This window comes from Perognathus longimembris, chromosome 7, assembly GCF_023159225.1.
Source record: "Perognathus longimembris pacificus isolate PPM17 chromosome 7, ASM2315922v1, whole genome shotgun sequence".
NCBI classification, from domain to species: Eukaryota; Metazoa; Chordata; class Mammalia; order Rodentia; family Heteromyidae; genus Perognathus; species Perognathus longimembris.
In genome coordinates, this window is record NC_063167.1 from 56,301,172 (window position 1) to 56,329,015 (window position 27,844).

Here is a 27,844-nt window from a genome sequence, read left to right on the forward strand (position 1 = left end):
CATGTTAGATATGAACTTAGCAATTTGTTGAATTATCATATTTAAAAATATCCTTGTGTAACACATGGGAAATATTAGCATTTATTTCACATCTTTACCGTGTATACAAAATAAAATAAATAATATAAAACACTCAAAATAGTGGCCAATATATCTTTCCAACAAACATGACTTATTATAATTTCATAGAATTACATTTTTTCAGATTTTCTTAAATATCTGAAAGACCCAATAATACATTTAATGCACATTTATCCAACAGCTGGATAAGTATTATATTGAGATATAGTTTATTAGATCTATAAGTGGCATCATAAGATGTTATGACTCTATATAGCAGTTCTATTTTATGGCATAAACTTCCTTATTAAAATGAATTATTTTCCTTTATGAGGAATTTTTTTCTGAAATAATTTCAGCAAGATAAATATTAAAGTGAATATAGTTGAAAAGCAAGTCCAGAGTTAAACTTTCCTGTAAATAATTTCTCAAGTAAATAATTTCTTATTCTGGAATAGAATTAAATTTTCCAGGTCAAAATCTATTTTAAAGAAGTACTTGTAAGTGAAAAAATAACTATATTTCAAAGTGTTGAATATGGAATATTCTAGTTGCAATATTCATAATGAATCTAATATGATATTCTAGGATATATTATGGGGGACAATAGTTGTCTTGCATCAGTCTCTTACATAACAGGGGCCAGTAAACACTTGTCCATAGCCTGATAGGAAATCTTTAGACAACATGTAAGCAAATGCTTCTGACTGTGTTTTAATAAATCTTTACTCACAAAAATATGACATGTGATCATCATTGACTCCTGGTCTAGAATAAGGATATAAATGTTTATTCAGCGATGAATATTTTTGGCTCTATAGCCATGACTGGCATATAGAAGATATACTCAATACAGTGTACTCATAAACTTACATGTGGAATTGAAAACTCTTAACAAGTGCTTAAGCACAAGAGCACAATAGCTCAATAGCTATGTCCATATGAACACATAAGATGATACTAAGTGAAATGAACTATAGAAACAAGTGGTTTTTCATTGTTGTTATTTTCAACATGCCATGTGACATTATGCCCCTTTTCTTTTGTCATTCTTTCCCATGGTTTTACCCCTGAGGTCACTGTAACTGATTTTGGAACCTTGGATATTATATATGCTTATTGGAACTAAGAAAGGGAAAGGGAATATCAAAATTGAGAGACAAAGAATAAAAGACAAACCAATGCAACAGCAAAATGGGGAGAGGGAAAGTGGGGAAAATGAGGGAAGAGGTTGCATAACAAGTTGGATAAGAGATGTATTCATTGCCCTACATATGAAACTGTAACCCCTCTGTACATCACTTTGACAATAAATAAATGAATAAAAAATTTAAAAAGCCTTTTCTGTTAAAACATACACAGTGAAAAATGTTTCTTACTAATATAAATTTGCAAAATCTGTGAGGAAATAGGTTAGTGAGAATAATATAACCAATTTGAATATTCCCATTAGTCTAAGGTAGAACTGGTGCAGTTAAATTCAAAAGTAACTGTCAAGTTAATTGAAAAAGAAAAAGCAAACAAATGATACTATTATCCTTCAAATTACTACAATTATCCTTCTTAAAAATATTGTTTTTTTTTATGCCAGTAGTGGGCTTGAACTCAGAGCCTGAGTGCTATCCCTTAGCTTTTTCACTCAAGGCTAGTACTATACCGCTTGAGTCACATCTCTTTGCTTATAATTGGAGATAAGACTTCGCTGCGTGGGCTAGCTTTGAACAGCAAATTTGAGTAGCTAGGCTTATTTGTTTCTAAACTGTTATCATAAAGGTGATGAACAGAGGGTTTACAGTTACATAAGCCAGGTAGTGAATACATTTCCTTTTGATTTTTAAAAGATTTAAAAAATTCTCAGGTGGGAAATCCTGAAATGAGACTAGACAATGTTCTCCTAAGAGAGAAAGAAATTGAGAGAGAGCCCTACAGGCAGTTCATGTTCTCAGAATGAATACTTTGTACTTTACAGGGCATATTGAAGATGGCAGCAGAATGTGATAAACACCAGAAATTTAATGTCCAAGAGTCCTCAAGTGGATAGATGCCCAGGAATGGGATTGCTGGGTCATAGAGAAGCTCTATATTTTAGTGTTTTGAGAAACCTCCACATTGCTTTCCAGAGTGATTGAACCAGTTTACATTCCCACCAACAGTGCAGTAGTATTCTCTTTAGGCCAAATGCTCACCCGCATCTGTTTTGTTGGTTTTCTTCATTCTAACTGGGATGAAGTGGAATCTCAGTGTTGTTTTGATTTGTATTTCTTTTAAGAACAGAGATGTTGAACATTGTGTCTATTGGTTATTCTTATTTCTTCTTCAGAGAAGTCTCTCTTTAAGCCTTTGAGGATTTGTTTCTGGGGGTTTAATTTTTTGAGCTCTAAGTTTGTTTTAGATAATGAGGTTGCAATAAAGCCACCAACAAGGCCTATGTTCATTGCAGCATTGTTTAGTATAGCCAAGATATGGAATCAACCAAGATGCCCTTTCAATGGGTTAATGGTTCAAAAAAATGTGGTATTTATACATAATGGAAATCTATGCTTCCACCAGAAAGAGCGACATTGCCCCATTCATAAGGTAATGGAAAGACTTGGAAAAATTATACTAAGAGAAGTAAGCCAGACACAAAGACACATACGATGCATGTTTTCCCTCATTTGTAATAATTAGAATGTGCCTATAAAATCTGTAAGTAAACCTCATGGACAGTAAGAAATAAATAATTACATGAGGACATGATTAAACAGCAGTCTAAACTCACACAGCTAGGGAAAAAATGATGATATTATTAGGAGAGGATCATAAGGACTACATATCTATGTGTGTATGATCATATATACAATGATGTATATGGAAATGAACTCCAAGAAATGGAAGCAAAAGGTTCTAATATTTGAATTTTTAAAAAAATTATTCTTCTTTCTATTTTTCTTTCTTTTATTCCCTTCTGTCATTGTTTTTTTTTTATCCCCTTTGACTTGTCTATAAATTTATCTGACTTGGAGAGGGGGAAGCTCAGAAATGGTGGGACAAAGGGTGAACCAATTCTGCTGCGAAACCCACTAGACACTATGTTGTAAATGAATCATACAACTTGGGGGTGGGGGAAGTTGGGAGGAGAAAAACTGGGAAAGAATGAAGGAGGAGGTGACACTACTTAAAAGGATATGTCTTATTGCCTAATTTATGTAATTGTAACCCTCCTGTATATCACCTATAAATTTTTAAAAATCTTAAAGAGAAGTTTCTTAAATATGAATGAATACTAATTCAAAGAAAAGTTCACACTTGTACACAACTTTGGTAAATATACTGTGTACACATATACACTTAGGGGACAATTAGAAATCTAAGAATGATTAGAGTAGACACACTATGCTCTTGAACAAGCTTAAGCATTTTAATGGATTCTCATTGAATAACTCCCTGAAAGTATTATCTGTTGGCCACAAATAAATGTACATCATTTTCTTTAGTGAAATCAATACTTTTTAAGGAATGTATTTCTTAAATGATAAGGAGTAGATCCCTCTGTGTATTTATAAATAGACAAGTCAAGATGTGAATGCTGGAGTATGAAAATCGGGAAGTGAATTATGTTTTGCGAAATTCTGTTACTACATTTTATTTCCATGTGCTACAAATGCATCTGTAGGGATCAACTGAGATACATTAAAAAGTTTTATAAAGATTAAATGAGTATACAAAGATAAAAAGAACATGATGTTAATGACTAATTTATTCCCAACAGCATACTACATATTTTTCTTTTCATATGTCCTTAGAAAGCATTTCTCCATTATCAAGCTAATTTTAGAGGGAAATACTAATGATTTGATTTATCTTACCTGGTTATTTCCAACTGGGCTTGAGAAACCCAGGAGATTGAAAAATATTCTTTGTATCTCTTATTTATAAGTGGCTGTTCAATTCTTATAAAATTTCCTTAGTGAGACTCAGATATTATCTTTGAAGGTATTTGAGTAAGAATATCATTCCCACATGTAAGAGTATATTTAAAACTATCAATACACTAGTCATATACTTAAGACTCCATCTTCTAAACAATTCTAGCTATTGTTTCAAAAAGGCAAGAATAACATGAAAAAGTTACTATGTTTTACAGTCACTGAGGTGCTTTATAATGCTGTAGAGGAACATTTGAATATAAAAGTGCCTTAAATTACAAAAGTCACAAACCCATGTGCCTAAAAATGTAACATTAAATTAAAATGTATAAAAAATATTGATGTTGTTATTCAAAATATTTAAAATTGAAATGGATGTTCTTAATATAGGTTTAATGGGGCCCTCTAAAATACTGTGCCCAAGCTCTGATTGTGATGTTTTTATATCTATGTTATTTGTTCAAGACTCTGAAATGCATTCTTATGTAGGCTACTTAAAATGGTAGTTTCCAATGAAAAGAGCTGGGAATATCATTGTTCAAGGACAATTTAGTTTCTCCAGAGACATTTTTATTTGTCATATCTAGATGGTTGTACTAACAGAATCTAGTGAGGAGAGGCAAGTCACAGGTGTTGCTATACTCCTACAATGTATCTGAGAGTCTTCACAATAGAAATTTTGTCCAAAGTGTCCCCTGAACCCCTGAACCACAGTTGTGAAATTTTGATCGAGTATAACACTTGCATTGATTTATGTATTGCAAGCAGTCATTGGCGCATCACAGTAGATAAGAATATATCATGTTGTCATAAATATTAGAGAAAAGGACATTCTCATGCATCATTGATGTATTGATAATTGAAGAAATGTTCTTATAGAATAATATGTGAATTTCAAAATGTATACATACTTACATTTCTATGTCTAAGAAACATTTTCAAATATTTCTCTGTGCCATAGTATTTGTAAGAAGGAACCATTGGAAACAATTACTCATCTAGAGGGGAGGGTGTTAAATACTGTGCACTCATCATGTGCAATAAAATGGTGGAACTGTATTTCCTAGTGGAGAAAGATGGATATAGTATATTGAAGGTTATAGACATTTAGGAATTTTGAACCTTTAACAACATTTGTGTATGTATATAGATATGTACACATTAATGTATATATGTATATACACACAAAGCAAAGATCTGGAAGGATAAAAATTAATATTTAAGAAAGAAGCTGTTAATTATCAAGGACATAAATGTACAAGAAGGTTTACCTTTTACTTCACATAGTCTTATGAGATTTTCCTTTCTTTTAATATTGGATATTTCTGCAACTAATATGTGATATAAATGTCTAACATAATATGAATATATAGATTATATGAGGATATAGATGTTATCTGTGTAATAGGATGTAGGTAGAGAATTCACTTTTTAGTAGGTTTTATTAGGTATTTCTTGGTAAAAAGAGAATTAGAAAGTATGTCCTTAGAAGAAAACATTAAGATGAGTGGTGCTCTGGTCAAATCTAAAACTTGGATAAGAATAATAACACAGTAGCATTCAATTATAACCATTTAGATTTACATTGTAATGAAAGATCATAATTTTAAAGAAAATGCCTTATTTGGACATAGCTTCATTAGTATTTGCTTCAATCAAACAAGTCCAATTCTTCAACACTGAAAATATCTATAAGAAAGTTCAATTTCTATTTAAAAGTTAAATTATTTTTTACAAACTTTTTTATATTTGTTCACATGAATCTATTAGCTGGTGGAGTTTCTGTTGAAAGAATTAAGCATTGAAGATTAAAAATTTGGAAGAAAATATTATAGAAATTATCATCAGTCTGCGGCTTGCTTTACAAAGATTAGATAACACTTTCTTCTACAGTTCCCTCTTTCAAAAGCATGGCTAGGCCTTTTCATGTGTAGTCCCAATCTTAAATTTTAAATACAGTGATACATAGATAGGATCAATGGGGTCACTGGTTCATATTTCAGATTTCAAGAGACTCTTAATGAGTTAACACCTGAGGAAATACTTTCATATGATCAGTGCAGAAAATGTTACTATTCAAACATCTAAGTAGTTAACACTTACCAGAATAGATTAAAAGCTTGAGTATTTGTTTGAAACAACATACCTCAGGGCAGAAAAAGCCACCAGTGTTGAACCAATTCATTCTTATTCATTTATCTATTGTCTCAAAGGCATTTTACATTATACTTCCAAACTAAGCATGCCCCAAAGTTCTGTTCTTAAAATAAAGCAGATATCATTTGCTAGTTCTTTTTTTTCTATGGAAACATACAGTAAGAAAGGAAGAAACACTGTAAGAAAGAAAGTGATTGTAAATTGTTCCACAGAGTTGGAGTATGGAAACTTATGTCTTTCTAGGTTGATTCAGAGAAATCCATACGTATTTCTATTAATTATATACTTAAATTTGAAGATTCACTTATTTTTTTCTAGAAAATAAGTACTATTTTATTAAGTCTCTTTGGCTTTGCTCTATTTTAGTTAATTTTTCTGTCAGAGTATAGAGACAACAAATACTATATAATAATTGGTACATATATTAAAGCATACTTTGGCATAAATAAATGCTGTTATACAGTCACTAATAAATTGAAAGTCAGAATCTGTATGTATGCATAAATGCTGTATTTGGTCTTGTGTGCATTCTATTGCCTATTATTTTTGGCTATGAAAATGCTGGTTATAAAATTTGTCCATTTAATTTTTAAAATAAGAAGTAAGAATAAAAATGTCATAAGGTGGTCAATCAAATTGCTGGGCATTTCATTTTTTAATTGTTAAAAATGAATGCTACTTAATTTTTTTCATTTAGTTTACTATTATGGTTTTCTTAGTGGAACAATTAAAATTCATAGATAATTACTGAGAATCTAGTAGCCATTTTTATGTTTTGAGGTGAAAAAGTTAGTATAATAAACACAAAAATTGTCATGTACAATAGAATAACACATTAAAATATGTTAAAATATGGTTAGAATGAAAATATATTCAAGTGTGGTGGAAACAATTACAAACCTGAGAGGATTTTCATAACATTGTGCAATGGTTAATAATAGTTCTCAAGGTCAGAACTTGCAGAAAGGATAATATTTTAAATGAAAAACAAGAAGGAAATATCCAACAAATATGAAGTGTTCCTAACAAGGATAAAAATTTTGGTATAGAAATATAATGTGACTGATGTAAAAAGGAAGGGATTATCTAGATTATCCACAACTTTACCTATCAGTCTTATGTTTTTGCACATATTTAGACTATGGTGATCAGCAGTGGAACATAGATACCAGGCCATGGTGGATGACAATCTGGCCTGGAGTATGATGGTTTTGTGAGACATAATTATTACTGGGATGAGGTAGAATCACATTTTTGGAATGCATTTTGTTTATGGCCAGAGATGTTGAATATTTCTTCATGTGTTTATTGGCCATATTTACTTCTTCTGAGAAGTTTCTGTTTAAGTCTTTAGCCCATTTTCTAACTGGGTTATTGTTTCTTTGAGGGTTCATTTTTTGAGGGTTCAATTTTTTGAGCTCTAAGTGTATTTTGGATATGAGGCCCTTGTCCTATGGATGGCTAGTAAAAAATCTTTTCCCATTCTGTGATCTTCTCACCTCACTGCAGTTAGAATGACCATTGTTCAACTACTCTGGAAAGCAATATGGAGATTCCTCAAAAAACTAAACATAGAATTACCCTATGACCCAGCAGTCCCACTCTGGGGCATTTATCCAATGGAACACTAACAAGGATACACTGCCTCAACTACAAACATGCTTGTTGCAGCATTATTTACCATAGCCAAGGTATGGAATTATCCCAATTGCTTCTCAATGGATGAATAGATCAAGAAAATATATTATATATACACAACAGAAAGAATGACATCAAATCATTTGGTAGGAAATGGAGACTTGAAGAGAACTATATTAAGTGAGGTAAACCAGGTCCAGAGAAAGGCAGGTTGCATGAATTTCCTCACTAGTCAGAACAAATGTGTGCCTATAAGTCTAAAATTAAGCACACTGGGTAGCACCATGCAATTATAAATGAATTAACTGAAGTAAAATAGACTCTATAGAGAATGCTAATAGCATAATTCTTTTTTTTTTTTGCCAGTCCTGGGGCTTGGGACTCAGGGCCTGAGCACTGTCCAGGCTTCTTTGTGCTCTACCACTTGAGCCATAGTGTCCCTTCTGGCTTTTTCTGTTTATGTGGTGCTGAGGAATTGAACCTAGGGTTTCATGCATGCAAAGCAAGCACTCTACCACTAAGCCACATTCCCAGTCCAGTATAATTCTTTAGAAAGATTAAATCAAAGGCCAACCATGACTACTAGGAAGTGGGTACCTGCAAGGAAGTGGAGTCAAGAGGAGATGGGTAGAAGAATAAATGGGGGAAATGAGTGGAATACAGGTAAGAATGCATGTCTATGCCATAGAACTGAGAAAAATCATTGAAGGGTTGGGTGTAAGTGGGTGAAGATGTTAAAGGGATGGCACAGATCAAGATGCATTGTATACATAAATCGCATTGTTAAATAGTAAACAAAATTAAATATATAATCTAAAAATTGAGAAAAGCGAGAGAAGGGGAAGGGTTGGGAGGGATGGGTTAGAATTTTAAAGGAGGTGACATTGATCAAGAGGTATTATATTCATAAACTGCTCTGTTGAATGACAACTACTTTGTACAACTACCAAAAGAAAATAAAAGCATGTCAAAAATGAAACATAGTTCTTGAATACTTTTTGCAATGGAGAGATCACAGTAGTTTAGTGTATCTCAGGTACTGTGCTGTTTCCAATGTTTTTTCTTTGGATCTTCCTCAAAAGGGATCTGGTGAACTCACAGGAATACGTGTTAGAAATATAAGTACACATTTGAATGCCTTGCCCATTCTGGATTAAAACTAAAAGCAAAGTGTGCTTCTTGTTACTTCATAAGCAGGCAAAGATAATGAAGAATTTTTGAATCCATATGGGAGTTTTTAAAAGATTGTTCCCATCTTAGGATTTGTAACCAGGGCCTGATCACTGGCTCTGAGCTTTTTTTGCTCAACAATAGCGTTTTACCATTTGAGGCACTGCTCCACTTTTGGCCTTTTGGTGCTTAATTGGAAATACGCGTCTCACAGACTTTTCTTCCTGCCCTGGCTTCAAACTTTGATCCTCAGATCTCAGTCTCCTGTGTGGTGGAATGATTCTCTGACCTGTGGTGACCTCAGCCTCAGCAAAGACTTGCCGACATCCCTTGGAACACCAGGGGCCAAAAGGGGAACACCTAAGGCACTACTGCTTCTGATGGTGAGCAAACCATCTGGTCATGAGACATTCCTCTCCTGATAAGAGAATTCCTTAGAAGATTGATTTACACTGCTGCAGGGTAGGGGGTTTTATTTTGGGTAGGGAGTTTTATTGTTAAGGTAGCACAGCACAAACAGCAATTAGGTGATAAATGTAGCCATTCCTTGACAAGTCTTATCCTATGATGTATGTCTTTCTGTTTGAACTTTACTCTTGAAGTTGTAAACTGATGTTTTAGGACACTATTTCTAAAACAGTATATAAGTGCTGGCCTTCCTAAAATAAAACATGAATTGGTTCTTTTGCCTCTGCATCCCCGTGTCCTGATTTTTGCCACTTCAGTTCCCCGGTCCAGGCCCCCTCTAGAGGGCCGCAACACTCCTGAGATCATGTGTATTCATTTTGGTGTTTGTAGTGCACTTCTGCCTTCATGCCCTTTTGGAAGCATAGTGTCCATTCAACCCATCGTCTTAGAAATTCATTTGTATTGAGGAGGCTTATATCCTTTTCTAGTTTTCTTACTTGCTTTTCTTTTTATTCTCTTTTAGGGAGTTAACGCTTTATTTGGCCTAGCAAGGACTCAAATGTACTCTCTTCAGCCTCAGTCTCAGAGGTGCTGGGCTTACAGACATGTATCTTCATGCTTGGAAACCCTTTCCTAGCTTTCCTGTGTTCCTAGGATAGCTGAAGTATTTACATACTGTGCCATCATCTGAGTCCTAGCCACATAATGATTATGTACATTACTGCTGTTGATACTCTATCAAACATAAAGCCTCTTGGACTCTTCAAGCAATAAAAGGTACTAGCCTCAATGTTCCTATTTGGCCTCAAATAAGAAAAGTATATGTTAAAAAAATCAACAATAATGTGCTTATAATATTTTGCTCTTCTTACATACCAGGGAGATATTAGGCCCACTATAGACTCTGGGATCAGTATGATACTTTTCCTCTTATTGCTTCTGATTTTACTTTCTACAAAACTTTTGCTTTACTTCTCCTCATATTGATTTCAGAAGCTGTGGACGCACCACCTGACTTTCTCACTAGCAAGAAAAGTAAAAGTTACTGAGAATGGTGTGTCCCCCTACAGGCCAAGTACCCCTAAATCGTGGCTATCTCTGCTGGAAGCTTCCCTTAGTGGGCTACATCTAGTCATAAGGCCTCTTGTTAATATTTGTTGGAAATTTCAAGTTCAAAAACTTGGTAAGTAACCTATTTGTCTTTTTCAATTGAATGTGAAACTATTCTTGGATGAGGAAAAGTACCACTTAACATCACATAATACAGTTCTAAAATTGTTGACACATTAGTATTAGCAGAGAATAGGAATCATTTAAAGTTAAACAATTCACTTTCATTAAGAAATTAAGAGTCTTAGATTGGAAGACACAATACACCGAAGCAGAATTTAATTTTAGAGGAAATGGAAGTGATTCACCCATTTCTTCTTGTTAAACTGGGAATATTGTACTGAAACTGTACCAAAGACACACGGATCCATTAATTCTATATGAGAATAGTGTAAACATTTTGGAGGACTGGTTTTTAGATAAACTCATCTAAGGTTTGCATGCCATGCCATAAAATTGTTTTTTTTTTGTATAAGCAACTATAAAAATAATTTTAGATAATTTTTCCTTTCTTCTTTTAGAGAAATGTTTCCATATTTTCTGCCTCTAGTATACTTTTCTTTTTCAAATGTACACTAAAAATCATTAATCCATAACACCTTCACCTTTACAAAATAGTTTCAAACATGGTTTGCTCAGTAGAGATGAATCAGTAACATAAGACTTAGAATATGTCTCCATATGAAATACTCATGCCAGAGCCCCAATGAAGATATGTGTCCTTTATTGGCATGGAATACTGGCACTCAATCAATTCCAATTATTTCAGCTGAAATATGGCCAGTGGTTACAATTTATTTACTAAATTAATTGTGAGAATTGGAAACAATTTTCTGGGATGATTAGGAAGTACAATTCTTGAATGCATTTGATTTGACCACATCATTATAAAATAAAGCTTGATGAAAATTCTCTCCTTTGCCATTCTATTTTTTTTCTCTACTGGGCTGCTCCCTTGAAGCCATAAAACTCTCAAAAGGAAAGAGAAAAACAGAAAAGAAATTTTAAAAATGACTAGCTTTTGGTCAAAATATACAGAACAAAGTTGGCCAAATATTGTCACAATTCCTCTGGTGACAATTCATTCCATTGTAGAGTCTTGTCAGAGTTCCCAGACTCATTGACAGACTATTATAATCTAAATGACTGTTGAAAACCTTCAGTACTTAGAAATGCTCTTGAAACATATAAAAATGCTTTGATTTAGAATGGAACACATAATACCTGCCAACTTTGCAGGATTGAAACCACTTTCAGTAAGAATTAAAAGGCTCTCTTCCCTGCTGAAACAGAACTATCAATATATGATTTGTCTGTTCATGAGAAATAGTAGGGGCTCGTCTCTGACATTGTAATTCAGCTTAAAATCACTTTAAGATGACAGGGTACATAAAGATGATAAAACTGTAAAGATGACAGTCTAATCTTCAAAGATGACCAATCATCGATAAAAGATTAAATAACCTAAACATTTGAAATACCAGATTATCAGTTGTTTGGCATACTCTCAGTATTTCAGGATAAAGGGACACCCTTACGTTATGAAAATCTATCTTCCGCCAAGAGGGATAAATAAATGATAATTGTTTTGAATCTGTAAGCTAGGTTGTTTTTCTCAATCACAATGCAATATTTGTAAAATGTTAATATATGATATACTGCAAAATATTCTAAAGCCTTTTTTACAGTATAATGCCTGATCAAAATACTTCTTAACTATACCCTTTGGAATATTAGTAGTAATTTTATATATACGTACAAGAATGATTAGACATGCTGGTCCTATAAAACTCCAAATAAAGTTGTTTTCTGTGCTAAGCCAACATCTGAAAAGTAAATAATATACAAACCTATAAATACTTTGGATGCACTTAAAGCAACATTCTCAAAGACATGCAAAGAATATTCAGAATTGTGCTTCAAATGCTTAAGGATATCTTCACTTACACTTTGGTGGTGCCGTAATATCTATATCCCAATGCTGCTGAAAATCCCACTACCACCGCTGGGCTGAGATAGCCAAAGATATAAAAATTCTTGTGCAAAAATCCCTTGTTGTAAATGACTCCCACGACGATGAGATAGAGATGGATGCCCTCAATGCACATCCACGCAAAAGCAGCTAGGAAGAAGTAATGGAGTATCCCCGCAATGATCGAACAGAAGAGCTAGGAATCAAAGAAAGAAACCATAAGCAATGTTTGCTTTAAAAGTATCAAAACATAGCTTTTGTGTTTCACACTGAATAGTACCATTTTATACTATGATTTATCACATTGAAATATTCCTGCCATGTCAGCATTTTAAAAAATGTTTTATACTTCAGACTTTCAAGAACTGTTTTAACCTTAACTAATCCTGTGATAAACCTAAGCTACTGTCCTTAACTTACTGTCCTTACTTAAGATATGTCATGTTAAGTATGGGTCACATTACATTGATTTTTCACATGTAAACCATGGTATCTTGTACTAATGTACTAACTAGTACATGTAACATGTACTAATTTAATTTTAGTTTGGAGTTATATCCCCTCTCCTTTACTCATGATCAAAGAATGAAAATGTTTGATAATAGTATGATAAAAAATAAATATATATATTAATTAAGTGATAACACTGAATTTACAAAGCAACTAATTTCTTTTACCAACATATTCATTACACAATTACTTCAAGCTATAACACTATTAAGTAGAGTTGAGTTGACTTTCAGTTAAACATGATTTCTGGGTTATTGAATACTTAGAACTAGATTTAGGCTCATAGAAGTACAAACAAGAAGAGCAAAAGTAGTGACAAGCTCCCTTTTATTAGAATTAATTATACACACCATTGGAGAGAGAGCATAATGACCATCGACTATATCACTTAGTAAAGTAGAATAAAATTCAAGAATAACAAGATATTGTTCTAATATATATTGGAGAGTAACATGTAAGGTTAAGAAATAAAATGTTCACTGGACAAATAAAATTTGAGGGCCACTTTAATGTGGAAATGAAACCTGAGATACAGTGTAGAAGGTGACAGGATTTGATAGCTCTATCAAATAAGCACTGCAAAAAAGAATTACAGAGCAAAGACAATGGTGGGAGGAATCTGAGAAGCAGAAAGAGGCTCTCAGGATTGTGGACTGTGTATTAAATTGAGAAGGGCCATAAGTAGTAGTGCAAAACATAAAAACAGATATAGAGTTGCCAGTCCAGAGTCTACTATTTCAGATAGATCCTCTATGGCAGAAAAAAAAAACCAACCACCTTGATAACTAATTCTTAGTTTTTAGTCCTTGGAATATTTCTAGAAAGAATGAAACTAAAGAGACATTTAGGTGTTTTTCAGTCATGAGAACATACTTCTTCAGTCTTTGACTGCAAGGAATGCCACTGATCCAGAGCTCGAGCTGCTGCCATTATTATGAACTCCATTGCTGCAGATACATCTTGCTGAAGCTGTTACAGCTAGTAACTGAGTACAGAGGGTTGATAGACTTTGTTTCCTGAGAGATGGAGGAACTCCTCTGACAGGTGTCTTCAGTTCAAGGATTTCCAGGAGGACTTGTTGATAGCTCTGATGAGCCTACTTTAGTATGGTACTGCTCTATAAAGCTCTTCACTTATGTGCATATACTACCATTTGGTCACATGAAACTTATCTGTTGTTATCTCTTTTTGCATCCTCCCTACCCTATATTGTTTAATAGTTTTCAGTGCTCATGAGTCAATAACATGTATTCTAATAATATTAATTTTGCATTAACCTCTTTCCCCCTTTTTCCTTTTTCTTACCCTGAAATTCCTTGGTTTGATTAATGTACACAAAAAACAAAAGAAAAAAGCAAAGCATGATTGGATGAGCCAGGACGGGGAATGATAGCAGAGGGGGTGTGGTGAAGAGGGACAATTTACAAAAGTGAATGCAAGTGAATGTGGTCAAAGTATTTATATTCGTGTATAAATCTAGATCATTGAAATCTGTTAAAAATGTTTTTATGAAAGAGAGAAGTTGGGTGCCAGTGATTCACATCAGAAATCTTACTCAGGAAGCTGAGATCTCAGGATTTCAATTCAAAACAAGCGCAGGCAGGAGAATGTGGAACACTCTTAATTTCAACTAATGACCAAAAAGCTAGAAGTAAAGCTGTGGCTCAAGTGGTAAAGCCTTGAGCAAAAAACTCAGAAACAGTGCTCAGGCCTTGAGTTCAAGCTCCAGGAATGGCACCAAAAAATAGAAGAAAGGGAGAAAAAATGAAGGACAGAGATGAACGTATGAGTTTGACCCAGGGTGGATTATTTCTTCCTTCTTTTCTTCACTTGGAGTTAAACTGCATCTTGGTCTGTGGGTATCTAGTCCATTTTCTCTCACGACCAACTGACACTTGGAAATTCATTATAGATCTCATCCTATTTTATTGCCTTTCTCCAGGAGGATTTTACATAACACAATATGTAATGATTTAATAAGGTCCTAGATAACTAATCATGAGAAATGAGTATTTGAGGAAAGTTCAGAGGTAGAACTAAGGATCATATTTCCTCCTGCAAGTCCTAGGTACATGCATAATCTCTATCCCAAGTAAGCTGTATTTCTCCTTTGTTTAATTTTGTCATTGTTTAATGCCCATCTGAAAACAAAGCATTTCGTCAAATTGTTAAGAAGTTTTTATTTTTCCAGTAAATAATTTATAATAAAGAGATATATTTTTGATTAGTTGTCTTGATATATAAGATGCTTAGATATGTTAGCAGTATCAAAGTTAAACTTAAGAAGAAATTACATTAATTTACAACAATTTAGGAAGAAAGCACATTATGTGCTTTCCCATTAAACCCTTAATTATAATTCACACTTCTATGACATACATATGTGGGGAAGCACAAAACAGAGGAAATGAGAACTGTGAGAAGGGGCTACCTACCTTATTAGTGTTTATATTGATCCCAACAAGAAAAACAAGTTCTGCCAGGAATAGGCTGCAGCACAGATTTTTGTGAATTGTTGTCCTGGTGCTCTGAATTTCACTGAAGAACCAGAAGGTAAAAATGCATATGGCAAGACAAATCAGTGAAATAATTATTCCGAGCTGCGTGATCCTTGTGAGGATATTATAATCTTTAATACCCTAAGGGAAAATAATAATAAAGCTATAAGAGAAAAACTCAGTTGACTTGTCAAATGTGTAATGAACTTTTTTTTTTAAATCTTCAATATCTGAAGAACTATGATAAAAATCATGTAACACTTTAATGGTACTGAAAGTAGGCACTTTCTCCCTAAGCATAGTATATATTACTGTGTGGCCTAGCAACGTTATTGTCATCACTCTTGCTATACTGGAAAGGTAATTCATTATTGTAATGGGGAATGGTTAACTAAAACAGATTTATCAGTGGTAAGTCCAAGTCTTATTTCTATGGGGCAATTAATCTAAAACATATTAAACAAAAGTATAAGAAAAAGCTGAATATACAGAAGACCAAAATAGTATAGTTCAGAGACTTTGAAATAGAAAATGTTGGTTTAATTCTGCCCTGGATATTTATTTACTTTTGTATACAGAATGGAGACTTATTTGCTTTACTCTCATTTCCCCCAAAAAATTATTTTCGTGATTGGAATTACCTTAAGTAATATACTTAGCAATGACTTCTAAGTACATATGGAAATTAAAACAATCCTATATAATTATGAAAGAGTAATGAAATAATAAATTTTAAAATAATTGCATACTAGAGGATATTCCTAAAATATACATTGGTAAGATATTTATCTTAGAGTTTTCATGTTTGAAAGTCTTATAAGTTTCTACATTGCTAAAAGTATGATATTAATTACAAATATGCTAAAGTATTCATTGGCTATTGAACATTTTGTGGTACTTTGTCACAGGTAAAAACAATTTCACTACATATGCAAATTCCATTAAGTTCCATGATATAATATATAAATGACTTTTGAAAGCAGCATTAATAACTTCTAGTCAATGGATGTATATTTCATACAATATATAGTCTACCAGAATAAGAGAATTCTAGATTAGAAAAACCTAGAATCAATACTGCATATTTCCTCGAAGACAGGAAGAAAAATACACTAAAAGAAAGATAATGAGGTTTTACAAAAATATTAAATATTTATTACACAAAGACAAATATAAAACTATTCTTAAGAATAACATGGGTGAAGTGCAGAGAAAGGAAAACAAATAGGCAGATTTGTTAATATGAAGTGGAAAACAGCCTTACAATTTCAGTACTAGAAGACATCAAAATTGCGAAATGTGTCAGGTGATTACAACGACATGAAGTGTGGGTTTCATTTGCATATGTTAGCTCACAGCCTTCTGAAGACCAGCTGCCATTCATGGCATCAGGTGAGTAGTTCCAAAATACACATTGAGTCCTATACTTATCTTTAATCTGAAAACAAAACAAAGTATTTTACTGATGAGAAAATTGTACTCTATTGCTTTTGTCATATAATTAATATGAATAAACTAAGGCTGGTTTTATTCTTTTCTTTCTGCTTTCAGCATCCATACTATAGCATGTACTCACGGCCTTGCATTCTAGCCTAGCTTATTTATTCATGTTTGATGTGATTTCACTGGAGCCATATTTACAAGTCAAAACATATTTACAAATTAATTGAAGATGGAATCATCCTGACTTTTCTGCCTGGGCTGGGCTCATTTTTTAACTATGATCTTTAAAGCACAGCTTCCTCAGAAGCTAGGACTAGAGCCAGAGGCATCAACTAAATTATGTGGTTTAAGTATAAAATTGAAATTTATATTCCAGCAATTCTATATCTCATTACAGAGTAGTGATACCTTTTTATTATTAAATGAGATTTTATTTATGTTATTTAAAACAGAAAATGAGCTAGGCACTAGTGGCTCATACCTATAATCCTAGCTTCTTGGGAGGCTAAGATCTGAGGATAGGGGTTCAAAGCCAGCCAGGGCAGGAAAGTACATGTGACTCTTATCTCCACTTAACCACCTGAAAACTGGAAGTAGAGCTGTGGCTCAAGTGGTAAAGCACTAGACCTGAGCAAAAGAAGCGCAGGGACAGTGATCTGGCCCTGAATTCAAGCTTCAGTATTGACAAAAATTATATATATACATATATATGACAGATAATCATCATATGTTTGCTATATATTACACATATTAGTACATAAATATTTATTATTTACTGAATAGTTATCATTTACATATGTACTGATGATACAGTAAAATATGGGCGATAAGTAAAAGCTAAAATTTTATTCTGAAAAATTTTATATCTGAAGCCAGGTGCTGGGGGCTCATAACTTTAATCTACTCAGGAGGGTGAAGTCTGAAGAATGCGGTTCAAAGACAGCCCAGGCAAGAAAGTCCATGAGACTCTTATCTCCAATAAACCACAGGGAAACTGAGAGTGGTGTTGTGGTTCAAAGTGGTAGAGCATCTAACTTTGAGCTAAAGAGCTTAAGGACAGCACCCAGGCCCCATGCCCAACCAAGAAAAAAAATCACATTATTTTTCTCATTATTATGTTTACTATTGTTTAAGCTTGAGGTAATGTTTGCCAAATATTTTCTCCTCCCTTTCTCTCTCCTTCTCTTTTCCTTTCCCTTTCTCTATTTCTTTTTACTTTTAATCCTTTTGCTTAGTCTCTGGAATACTATTATTACAGCCGTACACCATGGTCACCACAATGTTTAGCTTACTTAGAGAGGTGGGTTTTCTTTGTTTTTTATGCATTCAGTCTCTGATTTTTCCATAGATACTCTCAAATTCTGGTTTTCCTAATCTCTGCTTCCTGAGTAAGCTGACATTATAGGCCTATACCACCACAGCAGGCCTTGATAGCAATCAAATGCTTTATAGAAACATTAGTTAATGTCTGGGTTTTCCTATACCCTACTCCTAGCATGAATAAATACTTGAGTTCAATTCTCTGCACTGTGAAAGAAAAAAAAAAAACAAAACAAAAAGGTGGAATTCACTTTATTCTTATAGTTTTATTTTAAATCTGTATTTTGAACATCAAAATAAATAGAAGTTTCCTTCTCTGGGTATATCACCATTTTAATGAGCAACACCAGGAAAACAAGTTACCTTTCTGTGACTCAATGTAAATGCAATTTTTTCAAGTTCATACAGTGTGGATGGGTTTGAGGTGACTGAAGCAGAAACTACTGAAGAGATGACGTGCTCTTCCTCCTCAAAATTTTCACCAGGTTCCAGTAAGAAATGGTCAGATGAGGAAAGCAAGGGGCCAATACTCTTGTAATAAAAAAATGCAACTGCAACATTGCCTAGCAATCAAATAAGTACATTAGATGAAATTCATGGAAACCAAAGGAACAAATTTAAGCCCTTAACACAAAATTAATCAAAAATGTCATGTGAAGACTCAAATGGAGCCTATGTTCTATAAGCCCATGCTACGTTATCAATCCATGCTAATCCATGTTAATTTTCATGTCCTCTGACCTTTCCTAATCAAAACTCAGCTCTATTTTCTACAACAAACTATATTCAGAAAAACAGCTCTGTGTTCACTATAATAAATTATAGTTAGAATTTTAGTCCTAGATAAGTCTACACCTAAATCTTAACAAAGAACCAGGTGAATGCACTTGAGAGATAAAATTTTGAGTTATTACTTCCATGTGCAAATATATGATTTAAAGAGAGTACTGAAGAAAAATAATCACTCTTGTAGTCAAGAACTGAATGAGTTGTGACTTGCTATAGAGTTCAACCTTATGAGTCCTACATTGATTTCTGTTTACTACTGATAACATGCAGTAACAACAACAATGACAATAATAATAATAATTGTGATAACATACACAATCCCCAGAAGAGATATGTGACTTCAGGAGGCAACCGGTAATATGATCCCATGGTACTCTTCAGATGTAGCATATTAGAATGCAAAAGCTACAAATTTATGGATATGAATATTGATACCATTGTCAGAAAGGATTATGGTAATACTGGAAACTTCTGCAGCCCAGTAAAAGGTAGTATTTTTTCTCTATGATTAGGTGAGGCAGGTATTGTTGCTATTTATGTTTTTTATTTTTATTTTTATTTATTTATTTTTTTTGCCAGTCCTGGGCCTTGGACTCAGGGCCTGAGCACTGTCCCTGGCTTCTTTTTTTGCTCAAGGCTAGCACTCTGCCACTTGAGTTGCAGCGCCACTTCTGGCCATTTTCTGTATATGTGGTGCTGGGGAATCAAACCGAGGGCTTCATGTATACAAGGCAAGCGCTCTTGCCACTAGGCCATATCCCCAGGCCCTATGTTTTTTATTTTTATTTGAAAAGGCACCAGATGATGTAATTACCTTGTTTAATCTAGAAGTACTATATAATGCATTTTCTGGATCAGAAACTTTTTTGTGCATTTAGTTTTTGTTTGCTTGTTTTTGTTTTGTTTTGGCTTTGAGACTTGAACTTAGAAGTCTCATTTGAGCTGTGTCTCCACTTTTTGCATTTTTTCCATTTAATTTGAGATAAGATGAACAGATAGGCTGGGCTCTGAACAGGAATTTTCAGATCTCAGCCTCCTGAGTAGCTGGTATTATAAGCCTGAGCCACTAATCTGCCACTTTGAAAACTTTTGTGAAAGAAAGAAATGGACACAAGTCTCACATGATTACAGTAGTCAAACTATGATTCCAAGATATAGCAATTATTCTAAAATAGATCAAAGTCTGGAGGAAAATAAAAAAAAATTAATTCATCAGCCATCAAGTTTAAGGGGCTGTGACTTTTCAGAGATCGTAACTGGAGAGGTTATCAAAGGAAGGAAATCAGTATCAAAGGAAGTATAAAAAAAGATAAATTTACAAATTCTCACAATTACTACTGTCCTCTCTAAAGATAAATGGTTATTCTCATCCACATTTTACTCTGGGAAAAAACTTCCTCAAATATTGTAAAATCTCTTTTTGATCTCCCTTAGGAAAACTTTCAACATTTGTTCATCCTCAACATTTTGAACTTCTTCCAAGTACTAAAATTTATCACTAATTCCAGATCTCAGTAGTTTTAAGCCTCCTTACCAAACTCAGTACCTTGTCTCAACAACTAGGAGTTCATTCTTCATCATTTTTTTACAGTATTTTTGCTAATCTTTATATAAATAGCTGTGCTAAACTTCTAGAGATTCCACTTCAGAACACTTTATTTGTTAAAGATACTAATTCAGAATGCTGGGGCTGGGAATATGGCCTAGTGGCAAGGGTGCTTGCCTCCTACACATGAAGCTCTCAGTTCGATTTCCCAGCACCACATATATGGAAAACGGCCAGAAGGGGCGCTGTAGCAGAGTGGTGGCAGAGTGCTAGCCTTGAGCTGGAAGAAGCCAGGGATGGTGCTCAGGCCCTGAGTCCAAGACCCAGGACTGGCCTTGGACTCAGGCCCTGGCTTCCTTTTGCTCAAGGCTAGCACTCTGCCACTTGAGCCACAGCGCCACTTCTGGCCGTTTTCTATATATGTGGTGCTGGGGAATTGAACCCAGGGCTTCATGTATACAAGGCAAGCACTCTTGCCACTAGGCCATATCCCCAACCCCTAAATAATGCATCTTTTTCTTTCTTAGAACAACTACAACAAAAATTCTCCTGATAGCATTCTACTTAACATATTTCTAAGAGAGTAAGTAATGGTTAACTTGAAATGATGATAAGTGCTTGACTCAAGTTAAGAGACAAGAAAAAGCAGGTAGGCTGATTTCTTAGTTAATTCCCTCTGTTCGACTCCGGGTTCTGTACTATTTGCTGGTAAACATGAAGACAAACTAACGTTGCACCTCAGTTTCAAAATTCATCCTGCGGTGGATGTTGCATGACCATGATGTTGCCTTCTAGAGAAGCATTCTCACTCAAGTGTTTTAAACTTGTGCTTTAGATTAATTGAAGAGTTTATTGTTGCAAGGCTGAGAAATGATAAATGGAATGAGAAGCCTAAGACCAAACAATGGCTTTTTTTTTAGGCATATTATCTCAACTTACATTGTACCCAATGACAAATCTAGTTTAATGGTGAAAAATACGTACCTAGATATTTTCAGTTAAAACTCTCCTCAGGTATTTGTATCAGAATGAAAATTTCAAATAGCTTATAAATATTCTGTATATAGATATCACATTTTTATATAGATAATCTATGTCAGTTATATGTATGGATGATATAATCAAACATGAATATTGCAAATTCATTGGCATATTATATGTAAGATGATTAGTCTTACCATCTGAATCATATGCAGTATTCCTCTTTGGAAATATTTTTATATAATCTCCTTCCACATTCATATGAGGATGGATATGTTTCATATGATTTGAATCAAAAAAGAAGACCTTGAGAGCTGAAACAAAACCATAAAAATCATAAATCATCTGGATATTATGTACTTTCAAGTATGTACTATGTACTTTCAAGTTATTTATATAGAAGCAAATCCCTCAATCATTATATTTTAGCTAATAGATGACAGTTAGAATAAGCATGACATTAACATATTTTGATAGTATTATTTATATCTAGGTAGAAACATTTAAAATTTTTCATTTTTCCATAGCACTATGGCTAAATCTTTATTGAGACTAACAAAAAATAAAATATACATGAACTCAGGGGCACATTACTAAACAAATAGAAGTAACTATTATGCTTTCAAGTGCAGTATATATGAAATAAATATAATTTCCTACTTAAAGAGTAATTGAATTAAATTCTTGAGTGATAATTTCTTTACCTAGTGTGTTTTTACTTTTTCTTAATACAGAAACACAAATACTATATATACACACATATGTGTAAGGTGCATATCTTTATATGTATTCATATATATATAGATACATATATAAATAAATATACAATAATTTAAATTAAAACTATTTAATATATAGAATTAAATATGCATGTGTGTGTGTGTCACAATGCCTGAAACCTTAATTTAATAAGTGGTAGATCTTGATAAGCTAAAGATGGTTGTAAATCTACTAGCAAACGTTCACACAGGGAATGTGAAACAGACATATGCAACCATTATTTCATAAAATAAATTTAGTTTCTTCAGAACAACTTCATGAGTATCCTCAATTTACCCCAAGTTTCTTTTTTTTTTCTTTTCAGCAATATTGGGGTTTCAGCTCAGGGACACTTGTTTGCTAAGCAGGTATTCTATCACTGGAGCCAGTCCAACAGTCCCTTTAGTTTTGGCTATTTTTTCAAGATGATGTTTCCCTTTACTCCTGGGCCAGCCTGGACTTTGATCCTCCTATTTGTGATTCTCTTTGTTGGTGAGACAGCAGGCACATTTTGCCTAGCCATTTTGTTTGTCCTGTAGCTTGACATAATACACACACACACCATCAGGCTCAACCAAGATTCTGAATTTTTAAATAATGACTTGATGCTTTGTGCAGATCAATCATGCTTCTAATTCTACCTACTCAGGAGGCTGAGATCTGAGGATTATGGTTCAAAGCCAGCTAGGGCAAAAAAGTCTCTGAGATTCTTATCTTTGATAAACTATTCAGAAACAGCTGTAATTGGTGTTGTGATGTAGGAGAATAAAGCACTAGCCTTGAGCCAAAGGGAAAGCACCCAGTACCAGAATTAAAAGAAAAAGGAAGCAAGGAAGGAAGGAAGGAAGGAAGGAAGGAAGGAAGGAAGGAAGGAAGGAAGGAAGGAAGGAAGGAAAGAGTGATTTGTGTGAAGCAGGAAACTTTCTAATTTACTAATGTTACTGTTTCATGTTATCAAAAGACAAAGAATTCAGAAACTAAGATGTAAATATATTGTATCAGATAGTATTATTATTGGTCATGGTAGATCTCAACAAATTGGAAATGACTGAGTGTGTACTTAAATGCTTAACAGTTCAGAAATTAGGAAAGGCAGATGTGACAGGAAGGGTGATCCCTAGAGTCACCTTTTCACTATAGTATTACATTCATATTACTTTTGTAATATGAGCCACCTTTCATTACTCCATAAGACTACTACCAATCTAACCAACAGTATTTGAAATAATGTCCCCACTATTTTGGGGCAATATGTTGTTTGGAAACAACTATTTCTTTAAAATTGACTTTCACATCTTACCTACATCAGTTGATTTTGCATCAAACTGGGTGGTCTTTTGGAAGTTCTTAGAAATTCCTAAAGTAGCTTGCTCAGCACTATGCAGGAGTTTTGTAAGATGAGTCCTTCTATGATTCATTGATAATTTGTCCCAAATTGCAAATGTATTCTTTTGAATCAAGTTATTCATGGTTTTTACAAATTCCTATTTTTTTAAAAAAAAAGCAGTCTTTAAAAAACATTGGAAATTTACACTGATCAAAATATAAAGGAAATATATTAAGAGTTAAAGGTCAACATACTCACAGTAAGGGTTGAATTAGAAGGGGTGTGCTTGGCTGAGATAGAGTTATTCACATGACCTAGGAGTGGAGATGATTCAGCTAATATTTCTATGTATGTAATTATATCCATTAGTGAAAGTTCTGTCCTAGAATTTCTATAAATTTCATGTAGCAAAGTCACAGGGTCATCTGTGTGTCCCAACTAAGCAAAAATAAAATTGGAAAAAGAATTCAACGTAATGTTTATTTGGAGTTATTTTTTTAAGAAGGTATAGATGATAAATTTATTCTAAGGTTGGTTTTCTTGTCCTAATACATAAATAAATTACCAGAATAAACTTGAAATATAACATTCAGTACAGTAACCTGAATTTGTTTTCAGTGGATTAGCAAATAACTAGAAAAGCATAGAAGTTATTTCAGGAAGAAACAGAATATGTTTGAATAAACTACAAAAATAGTTTTTAAGGTCACTTTGTAATCTTCTGTATATAATCACATCCTAACCAATGAACCTACCTTAATACCTGAAGTTTTTAGTGCTAATACATATTTATACACTATGTAGTAAATTATAACTTAGTAACTGGGATTGGATTTTAAATAACAAATGGTAATTTTTACTGTGCAATCAAATGAACATTTGTTTCAGTTGACAATTACTGGTTGCTTTATGAGTCATACTTTGAATCACATAGCAATAATTTTATAAGTATTCTATTTTATTCATTCTTTGTGATATTCATGTTGAAAAAATCTAATTGCATTCAACTATTTCTCCTTAGTATTGGGTGAGTCATAAGTAAAAAAAGAACATAGTTTCACATTTTTATTCAATAATTTTATTTACATATCAAAAATAATTTTTGAATATGCTAAGCAATGAAGAAATAACAAAAGTAAAATATGTAAAATATGGTGAGACAAAGAGGAAACAACCAATTCATCAGTAATACTCACTAGACACTATGTTGGAAATGATCTTTATCATATGGGGAAGGGGTATCAGGGAGGGTAAAAACTGGGAGAACATGAAGGAAATTAGTGACATTGTCCAAAAAGAAATGTACACATTACTAAACTTATATAATTGTAACAACTCTCATCTTTACAATAATTTTTAAAAAAGTAAAACCCAGCTATGGAAACACATTACACAGGAAATATTTTAATTAGTAGGTACACTTTCTATTTTTTTTATATATTGATTTTATTCATCATCTCATTTTTATTTCTGTTTGATAATATGCTCTTGTGATTAACACTTGGCCTTTTTGATTCATTAGCTCGTTCTAGTTTGTTTTATTTTAATAAATTGAATATGAATCCTAAAAATGTTTCTTTCTATACTTTTGATGACTTCGAATTAATCTTATCAGTTAAGTGAACAAAAAAACTTAGGGTTCTAATACACTTCTGGAAAGACAGGGGGTGGGGGGGTGGGTTGGGCAGGGTGAGCAGCAGAGCCCCTAGCTAAGCTTTCTCTGACATCCCAGTTTTACCACCCCAGAGAAACATTTACTCCTAGAAAAACAGCCCAAGTAAGTTATAACAGTATAGGGATTCTGGCCAGAAAGGAAAAATCAACTTTGCTGGTCTGAAAATACAGATGTGTGTGCTCTGGGGCGGGGGTGGGGGGTGGGGAGGGGGGCGGCCTGCTGCCATGCTGGTGCTGGTGTCAGCACAGCGCCCGGCACTCTGCACACCTAAAGCACATAACAGCAACCAGGTTCTGCTGCCCAGGCTGGAGGCTTGTTCCAGGGCCATGGCTCACAAACTCAGGTAAACTCATCCAGTGGTGCCCTGCCCTACCCTGCCCCACCCTACCCTGTTCTGCCCTGCCAACACTGTGGCTGCCGACTCCCTAGCAGCTGGAAATTCTAAAATCAAACCAAAAGCGGCAAGCAACTACTGGCAGCACAGAACAATCAGAGGGGAGAGTAAACAGTTCCTGAGACAGATAAGCGGCCCCTTTACAGAGGACGCCCAACTCCCAACTCCCACCAGCAAACCCAGCTGAATTCCACAGCCAGCTTCACCCAGGAGAAGGTCACCCTGCCCAGGAGGGAGGAACCTCCTTTGGGGCAAGTGGCTCTCAGTTAGGTAAATCAGGCCCAAGGCTTCCCACCCTGCTAAGCCTATGCACAGCCAGGCTTTAAAGGCAGGAGCCCCATGGCAGACAGGAGGAGCCAAGGTTCCCCAGATTGTTCAGCATCCCCCAACTACAGAGGACATCCAGGTCCTACTTGCAAGCTGTGCAAACCACAGAGCCCCAGGATTTAACTAACAGGGGAGGAGGGTCAGAGCAGATCCACCCCTTGTAAGCTGAAAGCAAATCAAACCAGCCAAGCAGCAGGAAAATAGACTGCAGACCATCGGAAGGAAACCAGAGACTGAAAAGAGCCCACCCAAAGGAGGAAGACTCCATTTTTTAAAAAACTTTTTTATTTCTCACTTTTGAGTTGTCTTTTGTTTTTTGCTTTTTATTTGTTTGTTTTATTGGTCTTTTTTTTTTGAAATTTGTTTTCTGTTTTGTGTGTTTGTTTTCCTGTATTTTTTCTTTGTTTCTCCTTTCACATTTTCATCTTTAAAATTACTGTCATTTGTCTAATACCTTTACTCTTTTCTGTTGACTCTCCATTATCTATCATTTTAACCTTATTCTTTCTACTGATTCTACTGTTCCCCACCTTTCCACTTCACTGAAACTAAACCAAAATCATCATCCCCCATTCATTTTACTCTATTCTCTTCACTACCCCAAACTTACCCTCCTAAATTTACTTCCAGGACCTCCAGACTCCATTGACCCCTGCTTATAGGATAGAGAGCATCCCTGTTCAATCAGAGTGAGTCAAATGGATTCATAGAGAAATCCCACCAGTCCAAAAAGAATTAAATAAAAAAACAAAAATTGCTCATAGGGTTATAATGGTAAATAAGTAACTACTGAATCCAGGGGTCAGGGTTGGTTGTTATATTAAAATTGTATTCTTTAGGGACACCAAATTTGCTTTTATATACAAAAAAGAGAGGGGAGGTATCTGTATATAATTGTGAACTTCTAAGATTTATACAACAGAGCTTGATAAGGTCTGCTTTGGGTCTTAAACGGTGCCCACAGGTGCTTGTAGACTGGCATTTCGAATCCAAATGGGCAGAAGAAGCACAAGAAAGATGGCAAACAAGGGCATCTCATCTCCCACTCAAAACAAGCAGGAATAAGAGCAGTCAATCAAAGACATAGAAGAGAACCCTCAAAATGCTCTACAAACTCTACTGATAAAAACATTAAATGAAAAGTTTGAATCTCTTCAGACAACTATTCTGGAGCATGAGGAGGTGAACCAAAAATTAATAGAGGTTTTCATGGCCTCCAAAAATAGAGAGATAAATGAACTTCAAGAGTCCAATAAAAAATAGCTATCCAGCTAAAAGATTTGTGAGATAGCACTCAGAGCCAAATTAATGAAGTAAAGAAGTCCATACAGGATCTAAAAAAAAATTATAGCAAAGACATGGAAGACATCAAGAAAGACCCTTCAGAAGGAAGGGAGATTTGAAATCAAGTAGCTAGGCTACAGAGGAGACTTGGTGAAATAGAGTAGAGGATGGAATCTCAGGAACTGAAGATCTCTAGAATCTATGGAGAAAGATAAAAAAAAAAATACACAACCAATCCAATCAGCCAAACAGATCACTCCAGGAGCTCCAAGATACAATCAGGAAGCCCAATTTAAAGCTATCGAGGTATCGAGGAAAACCTAGAAAAAAGGCAATGGAATAGGCAAATTATTTAACAGAATATTAGCTGAGAATTTCCCAAATATCCAGAAGGATAGGCCTATCCAGAACAACAAGAATTTAGAACCCCAAACCGACCAGACCTGAATAGGACATCCCACCAACAAACTGTGATCAAAACAGAATCAATAGAGTCCAAGGAAAGAACCCTTAAAGATACTAGGGAGAAGAAAATAATCACATATAAAGGAAAACCAATCAGAATTAT

At 34.2% G+C, this 27,844-nt stretch overlaps 1 protein-coding gene across 2 annotated transcripts in view; it reads right to left on the bottom strand.

The window, feature by feature from the left end:
• Nucleotides 1–27,844, bottom strand: part of Adgrl4 (adhesion G protein-coupled receptor L4) — a 123,252-nt gene that overhangs the window by 22,043 nt on the left and 73,365 nt on the right. For both annotated transcript variants that reach the window (XM_048351647.1, XM_048351646.1), the window contains 8 exons: nt 23,855–24,034; nt 23,570–23,753; nt 21,708–21,824; nt 18,558–18,757; nt 16,696–16,869; nt 15,369–15,572; nt 12,399–12,619; nt 12,211–12,277 (listed from right to left, as the gene is read on the bottom strand). In XM_048351647.1, coding sequence (XP_048207604.1) covers nt 12,211–12,277; nt 12,399–12,619; nt 15,369–15,572; nt 16,696–16,869; nt 18,558–18,757; nt 21,708–21,824; nt 23,570–23,753; nt 23,855–24,034 — 1,347 coding nt within the window. The remainder of the gene's footprint in view (nt 1–12,210; nt 12,278–12,398; nt 12,620–15,368; nt 15,573–16,695; nt 16,870–18,557; nt 18,758–21,707; nt 21,825–23,569; nt 23,754–23,854; nt 24,035–27,844) is intronic.